At 38.1% G+C, this 8,930-nt stretch overlaps 1 protein-coding gene across 1 annotated transcript; it reads left to right on the forward strand.

The window, feature by feature from the left end:
- Positions 1-5,187: 5,187 nt before the first annotated feature.
- SMIM9 (small integral membrane protein 9) lies at positions 5,188-6,946 on the forward strand. Its single transcript, XM_028523473.2, has 2 exons — positions 5,188-5,746; positions 6,813-6,946. Exons 1-2 carry the CDS (start codon positions 5,605-5,607, stop codon positions 6,944-6,946), a joined length of 276 nt encoding a protein of 91 aa, XP_028379274.1. The 5' UTR covers positions 5,188-5,604.
- Positions 6,947-8,930: the final 1,984 nt, after the last annotated feature.

Consider the following 8,930-nt stretch of genomic DNA (forward strand, 5'->3'; position numbering starts at 1 on the left):
GTCCTTCCCTCAGCTAACTTTCTGCTGAACTGACAACAAGAATGTCACAAGGAGGAAATTTTATACCAGGACTAAAAACTAGAGACCCATTTAGATAGTTGAAATATCAAGTCAGAAGAAAACCGAGCTGGTGAAAACAGAGAGAAAACACTCCAGTCTGTCACATCCACCACACAAGAGGAACCTGCCCCCACTTGCTCTGTAGCCAACAGATAAGGTTTTAAAGGGCTTACTGCTTCTTATATCTGCCTGCTCCCTTCACTATGACACACAAACATCTCTTGGATGGTAAAGAGGGTGAGAGGCAAGGATATGCCCTAGAGCAGGTGGAAGAAACATCCAAAGTTTGCAATCCAGGGCAATTTGAAAACAGGAGTTAATAGGATAAGAAAAAATTTTATTGCAATCTCAGAAAAGGCAACAGAATAGTTGTGGGGGTTTTTTTATGCTAGAGCATTTTCTAATAATCCTGCTTGACCCTAATCTCATCTTTTGGGGGGACTATGCCATAGCTATCACAGTGCATATAATCACATAGCACAACTGATCAAGGTGCAAATGGTTTATAGTCCTGTGAGATTCTTTTAAGGTCAGAGGTTAATTTACAGAAATCAATATGTTGTTTTGCTTTATAGCCTGATAGAGAAGTTAACCCTAAAGGTGATATGGTTTTATTTTCTGTAAAAGGTTATGAACTCTTATGTGTAATTTAATAATCTTTTTTATAGGTTCCAAAGGGTAACACTATTGACTATTTCATTGATTCACAGTAAGTTTTGTTAGAGAATATTCAAGGAGCTTTTGCCACAAAGTACACTTATAAAAGGCAATTGCTACACAAATTATCTTTGATTAAATCTGAAATAGTATAATTTAATAATCTTGTTTTGGCATTCTTTTCCCATTGACTATATACATCTCTATTTCCCAAATGTTCTCAGAACCAGCTCTTTTGTCTTCCTGCCACTTTCCTCAGTAAGCAGTTAAATAAGACATCGACACATACAAACAAATGGACTTTGAGAGTTGTGTTGCTTCACTTGAAATAAAAATGTGGGCAATGATATTTAGAATACAGAGGCACTGAATAGCACAATGGACACTTTCAAAAAACAAATTACTGAGTTAGAGTAAATTGAACTCAGTAAAAAGTGATATGATTTATGAGATGCAAAATAAAAATTTAAATTAGAAATGAAGCCATGATCTAGGAGAAGAGCTTATATAGATGCAGACTGAGAAAGCAATGAGGAGTTTCTGTTCAGCAGGTATAGTTTCAGTTATGCTAGATGAATAAGTACTAGAGAGCTACTATACAACATAGTTTCTATAGTTAAGAAGGTATTGTGCACTTCAAAATTTGTTAAGAGGATAGACTGATGTTAAGTGTCCTTATCACAATAAAAATTGAAAGTCCTGAAGGAAAGATCAGAGGGGATGTGGTCAAATAAAACAATAGAAAACATTTCTTTGACATAAAACAATAATAACTTAAAAATTTTGAATCTTCAGATCAAACAGAGTCTCTTAGTACAAGGCAGAATTAAAGAAAGGCCACAACAGAACACAGCCTAGGACCAATGTTAAAGATCCAACGATAATAAGGAAGAAGGAGACTGTGCATTGTTTAGTGGCATCAACCCAGCCAAGTAGGAAAACAGACACTTGTTAACACCAAAAAAATCCACTTTTACCATGCTGGTTGAGTTATTGATAAGATCACTGAGAACATAGTGAGTTAATTATCAGATTGGTGAGCAAATGCAATCTCTTATGACAAATATAGTTTGCAACTTTAAGTGAACCAATATAATTTTCTGTCACAAACATTTATCAAATAATCTCAAGATTACAAGTCAACACTCTTTGAAAGATATATTAAAACAAGTCTATCTCTCAATGTTATAGAAAAATTTCTGTATCCTTTTTCGTAAACAAAGTATATAGAAACCCAGCTTTGTGATGACAGATTAAGCAGAGAGTTAACTTTAATGTTTATGAACTGATTGAAATTATTCTTAACTTCCTTTTTTTGGCTATCTATTCAAGAGTATTGACTGACATAGCACTCCCAGAAACTTGTGGGTATGATTTAATCCATATTGCTTAACCAAGACTGAGACTTTCAGTCACATGCTTTTATATTTTATAAGAATAATATGTTCAAAACATCCTATTAGGATTGATCACCTACAAACAGAAAGAATTAGAGGGATATCAATGGTGGTCTCCTGTTCTTTGTTTAGATAGCATTCTTGTATTTCAGAAACTGCCTTTCTCACATTGCTACTTGGTCCTACTTGTTTTGTGAACCAAGATTCCTTTTTGTTCCTAAACAAAAAGTTGGGTTTCTGTACATTGCAACCCAAACAATACTTTCTAAACTTCATAATTCTCAACTGCAATCTTCAATTCAACAAGACAGTGAGAAAACATTTACAGAAATATGAAGAAAACATTTCCTCAATGCAATCCAATATTTTTCCTGCCTAAGTATGTATATTCACATACTTCTATTTTTATGCCAACCTTTCTCCTATGCACATCTAAATATCCCAGTGCCTACTGTATACTTTGCCTCGAATGTCCCATATATTACATTAATTGTCCTCTCTACCAGATCTCCACTCAGTATTTGACATGACTATTCACCAAACCAGAAACTCAAGTTTTATCCTCAACATCTCCCTCTCCCTCAGTGCACCATTTCTTATAATTCAATAGGTGCTGTCCATTTTCCCTCTAATATTTCTTAATTCATATCCAGCTTCATCACACATCATTCTTCCATGTCCCACTTTGCAATTGCTCCCTCTTGGCCTCATCTTTTACTGTATAACACCGTTCCCTCTGTAATAGTGTCTTCCTGCCTTTTCACCAATCTAGCTAATACCTATTCATCTTTTAGGTCTCAACTTAAATATCACTTAAATATAATTTCCTCTAAGGAGGTTTTTGTCCCATGAATCCTGCTCATATTGGTTGCATGACACTCCTCCCAATGCTCCCCCAGCAGCCTGTTATAGTTTTAAAATTGCTTGAGGACTTCCAACTAAAGATGGTAAATTGAATGAAAACCTTAACCTTCACCGTCCAATAAAATAATCATAAAATTGTTTAAAATTGGGGGGAGAGCTTCATAAATTCTTAAGGAAGAGGAAGCCAGGGTAATAAAATTTTAGGAAGTAGAAAAAATAATCATAATTGAAAACTAACTTAGAAAACCCTAAGCAGAACCTTGGGCTGTCAACTGGGAAATCCAAGAAGAAACTGGATTTACATTACAGAATTTTCCAAAACAGCCAGGAATTGGTGTCTTTGAGTAATTCTGGTAATGGAGGTACAGGTGGCATGCTAGACTAAGGAAAATTACTTGAGAAACTGTTCAATTAGACAATTTGAAAACTGGTTTAATCCTACAACTATGATGTTCTATTCACTTCTACACAGCAACACTAGCAGAAGCCTAGAAGTTTATTCTCTCAAGAAAGCAGGAGAGAAAATCTAAGAACTGGGAGATGCCATACATGATCAAGAAAGAAATGCTTACTCAGCACTCTTTCCTTTCTAATCTCACAGATAAAGGTTACCGTAGATACAAAATAGATAGGGGGAGGTTAAGAATAGTATGGGAAATGGAGAAGCCAAAGAACTTATATGTATGACCCATGGACATGAACTAAGGTGGGGGAATGCGGGTGGAAGGGGGGTGCAGGGCAGAGGGGAAGAAAGGGGAGGAAAATAAAAATGGGATAACTGTAATACATAATTGATAAAATATTTTTTAAGAAAAGAAAGAAAGAAAAATGTCTGTATGCCTAGCTGTCAGATAGAGACTGGGGGAGGGTCAAATGCAGTAAATGATATCATAAGGGGTGGTAGAATTCTATTTAGAACTTCAGAGACTTGAGGCAAGATTCTGGCCAGCTTCTCCTGCTGTGCTTTGAAGACTGCAGCCTAATTCACTGGCTTCTTTGGACTCCTGGTGCTAAGTTAATTTTCAGGTAAGTGGCTTCCCAGCCAACTCAACTCACTTTAAACCCTGTCAAACAGTGAATGAGTATATCTGTTATAAACGGCTTAAGTGACTTGAGCCAAATTATAATGACTGAAATAGGAATTTATTTTTCTCATACCAAGCAATCAGGAGGCAGGCAGATAGATGTGTTAGTTTGGTGGCTTGAAATTGTCAGAACCAAAATAGATGTCATTTTCTTGGCCTTTCTCTCATGTACATTGCCTCATGGTCACAAGATGACTGCTCCAACTTTGGCTAACACTTAAACAATGTTCAAGGCAGCACAAAGGAAAAATGGTAGCACCATCTGCTTGATTAATACAGCTAAAAGTCTTCCCAGAAGCTACCTATCAGATTTCTGTTATGTTCTCTCATCCAGAACTATGTCAACATAGCCATTGCTGGCTACGAGGATGGCTGGGAAAGGGAGGATCCAGCTTTTCTTTTTTCTAGTTATATGTAGTAAATAAAAAAAAGGGTGGGGATAACTGTTGGTTCAGGCAGTGGATAATATCTGCCAAAATTCACCATCAATTCATTTATTTAAAAAACATTATTGAGCACCTGAACACCCTGTGTGGTAGGTACTGTTCAGCAGTGAACAAAACAGACAAAAATCCCTGCCCTCAAGTGTCTGACATTCTAGTCAGGAAAGACATATAATAAAATAAAAACAAAAAAGTTATATATGTATAACTTTTATTTTTATATATATTTATGTATAACTGAGATTAAGCGTATGGAGAAAGATAAAGCAGGAAAGGCAATTAGGAAGTTTTGTGAGAGAGTGACACAATTTTAATAAAGGGTTCTCAGGAAAATATTCATTGAGAAGGTGGTATTTGAGTACCTCAAGGAGGTGAGAAATCAGTCATGAGAATACCTGGGGGGAAAGCATTCCTTGGAGAGAGAATAGCAAATGAGTAAGCCTCAAGGTGGAAACACATCTGGCTTGTTCAAGAGCAAATGAGGCTCAGTTACAGTGATCAAAAAGAGGTAATAAGATGTGAGGTCAGGGAAGTTTAGAGAACATAATCTGATTTACAACAAAGCAAAAAATCTCTTTGGCTGCTCCGTGGAGAAGGCTGAAGGGAAGTGAGAATGGAAGCAGAGAGACAGAAATGATGGTGGATTATGAGCACACGTTGTAGGTAAAGTAGGACAGGCTTTTTGATAGGTAAGATGTGGAAGTAAAAAAAAAGAGAGTCAAAATGACACCACATGTTTTGGATTGAACAACTGAAATGATTTCCATTAACTGAGATAGGGAAGTCTGAAGTGGGATGTAGTTTAGAAAGGAATGTCAGCTGTCTGACATAAAGTGTAGTAAATTTTTGTTTTGTGTTGTTTTGTTTTGTTTTTGGGAGGGTGGCTCCATTTTACTTCAGAAACTGACTGTGTTCAGGGTTCAATATTGTCACCTAGTGAATTATTCTTGTGTTCATGACAGGTAAGAAGCTTCTTGCTATAAAAACTAACCCACCATTTTCTAACTTTTTAGACAAAGCTGCCTTGGAAAGAGCCAAGAAAAAAATCCATCTCCCTTTGGCTGAGGCAGTACAGCTGAGTGGCCCTCAGGGGAACCCATGGAACCCCAGAAGCTGTTGAGCATTGGATTTCTGCTATGCTCTCTGACTTGCCTCTTATTGGAAACTGTAGTTTCCTCTGTGTTACCTTCATCTGCCTTTGGAATACAAGACAAAGCAGGATTTAAACCACGCTCAAGGGGTGTGTTCACCGTTAGAATAAATGTTGCTACCTTCCAAAGAGATAACATGCATGTCTTGGGTCAGGAAAAACTGATTTTGTATTTAAAAATAATGTTCACAGGAGGGCAAATGATCAGGGTTTGGTTCAGTTTAGTTCAACAGGCATGAACCCATCCATTATGCACTGAGCCCTTTGCTAAATGACATGAATTACAAGTTCACAGGTGGACAACCAAAGTCATAGATGCCAACTTCCCATGGAATATAACAAATACTCCCCCAAGACAAAAGGGTAATTAAAGTTGTTTTGGTGGATCAGTCAGGGAACATTTGATCAAGAAAGTGAATTTAAGGGAAACCTGATGACCCACTGATCCGGCTTAGGTGCTCCCAAAGCCTAGCTTCCAACATGAACATTTCCTTTCCAGAGGTCCAGCTCTGGAAACTGTCTTGCTGGTGAGTAGTGAACCCTCTTGACTCCACACCAGAGACACTTTTGTTTTCCCTGCCTCTTTCCTTAGGGTTAAATCACAGTACCCACTCCTTCCTTCTCCACTTCCTAAAGAAAACAACCAATATCTCGAGCCTTACCTTAATTGGCAGACTCCCTCTAAAGTTCCTTCGGCCAGTTGCCCTGGCATCTTCCCACTCAGGATACTCCTGGGGCTGGTGGCCTTCTCCTTTCTCTTAATGAAACACTCACTACCTTCAGTCTCCTGCAGAACTCCCAAACATACTCCAGGTAACAACACATTCGTTATTAATTTATGCTCCTCTTTCACAAAGTACCCCATTCATCCATCAAGACCTCAAATAAGCTCTTAAATTATCTAAGGCAGGGCTTATTGTTCCTATTTGACTCATGACAAGGCAAAGATTATATCCTTCTGAGGATACCTTTTTTTTTAATATGTACCCCTGGAACATTTTAGAGGAAGCACAGCAGAGTACATAAGTATACAGGCTCTGGGCAACTGTAAGAGCATTATATCTAGGACAACTATTTGAACTTGAACCAGGGTTGAAATCCCAGCCTCATCATTTACTTGACCTCTCCTTAATGAAACTCTATGCTCTCTCTACAGAAAACCACAGGACCTGGCAGAGTAACTTCAGAGATTACTTGTGGGATCTCATCAAAATTTCCATACCTCCAGCAGCCATTTTTGCTTTTGTCGTCAGCACAGCACTAATGGGGATCCTCTGCTGCCTCACGTAAGCTGTGGTGGGTTGAGTAAAGGGGAGGACAGAGGGAACCTGAGGAACAGACAGGAAAAATCAGGTTCCACACCAACCTGCACAATAGCAATTAGGGAAAATTTTAAGAAAAGTGATTCTGGGGCCAAAACCCTGAAAAGCCATGCAACCATCTTTTAAAACATCTCTACTTTTTTTTTTCTTTCCTCCAACTTGCTCTGTCCATTACCAGTGACTTACAGGTGACATTTAATAACTAGTATTTGCAACTGCTCATTTTTTTTTACTAACTTCATTAACTCCGGACTTCTCTTTGGTTTAGGAACCAAAAAATGCATAATCAACTGTTTTATCAATTGCCTGAAAATTTATCAAACTGTTTATCTGCATCAGCAGTTTTCAACTGGTGTGCCAGAAGAATTTTTATTTTTATTTTTTAATTATATTTTATTGATTATGCTGTTATAGTTATCCCAATTTTTACCTCTTTGCCCCCCTCCATCCAGCACCCCTCTCCCCTTCAGGCAATCCCCTCAGTCTGTTCATGTCCATGGGTCATGTGTATCAGTTCTTTGGCTACTCCATTCCTATACTGTACTTTACATCCCCATGGCTATTCTGTAACTGCCTATTTGTACTTCTTAATCCCCCTCACCTCTTCCTCCCTTTCGCTGCCCCCCATCTGGCAACCATCAAAATGCTCTCCTTATTCATGATACTGTCTCTGTTCTTGTTTGATTAGTTTGGTTTTTAGATTTGATTTTTGATGGATATGAATTTTTTTACCATTTTATTGCTCATGGTTTGGGTCTTCTTTTTCTTAAATAAGTCCCTTTAACATTTCATATAATAAGTCACTTCAGGGTTTTGTTTTGTTTTGTTTTGTTTTCTTGTCTGGGAAGCTCTTTATCTGCCTTTCAATTCTAAATCATAGCTTTGCTGCATAGAACAATTTTGGCTGTAGGTCTTTGCTTTTCATGACTTTGAATATTTCTTGCCAATCCCTTCTAGCCTGCAAAGTTTCTTTGGAGAAATCAGCTGACAGTCTTATGGGAACTTCCCTGTAGGTAATTAACTTCTTTTCTTTTTCTGCTTGTAAGATTCTCTCTTTATCTTTAACCTTTGGCATTTTAATTACGGTGTGTCCAAAGAGTGGGTCTCTTTGGATCCATCTTCTTTGGGTCTCTGTGCTTCCTGGACTTGCATGTCTATTTCCTTCACCAAATTAGGGAAGTTTTCTTTCATTATTTTTTCAAATAGATTTTCAATTTCTTCCTATTTCTCTTCTCCTTCTGACACCCCTATGGTGTGAATGTTGGAACACTTAAAGTTGTCCCAGAGGCTCCTTACACTATCCTCAATTTTTGGATTCTTTTTCTTCTTGCTGTTCTCATTGGTTGTTTCGTGCTTCCTTATGTTCCAAATCAATGATTTGATTCTCAACTTCATCCACTCTACTGTTGTATCCTTATAAATTGTTCTTTATTTCAATTAGTGTACCCTTCATTTCTGACTGAGACTTTTTATGCTGTTGAGGTCCTCACTAAGTTCCTTGAGCACCCTTATAACTGGCATTTTGAACTCTGCATCTGGTAGACTGCTTATCTTCATTTTGTTTAGTTCTTTTTCTGGAGTTTTGATCTGCTCTTTCATTTGGCCCACGGTTCTTTGTCCCCTTGTTTTAGCAGCCTCCCTGGGCTTGTTTCTATGTATTAGATAGAGTTGCTATGGCTCTGTGTCTTGGTAATGTGGCCTAATGTAGTAGGTGTTCTATAGGGTCCAGTGGCACAGCCTCCCCTATCACCCAAGCTGGGTACTTGAGGTACACCCTTCATGTGGGCTGAGTATACTCTCCTTTTGTAGTTGAGCCTTGATTGCTGTTGGCACATCAATGGGAGGGATTTATCTGAGCCATTCAGCTGTAAGGACTGGCTGTGACCACTGCCCACTCACCTCTGCCCTCTGGAGAGGATCATCCGTGCAGGGGCAGTGTGGCGGTGCTCCGA

The sequence above is a fragment of the Phyllostomus discolor genome, chromosome X (assembly GCF_004126475.2).
Source record: "Phyllostomus discolor isolate MPI-MPIP mPhyDis1 chromosome X, mPhyDis1.pri.v3, whole genome shotgun sequence".
Classification (NCBI taxonomy): Eukaryota; Metazoa; Chordata; class Mammalia; order Chiroptera; family Phyllostomidae; genus Phyllostomus; species Phyllostomus discolor.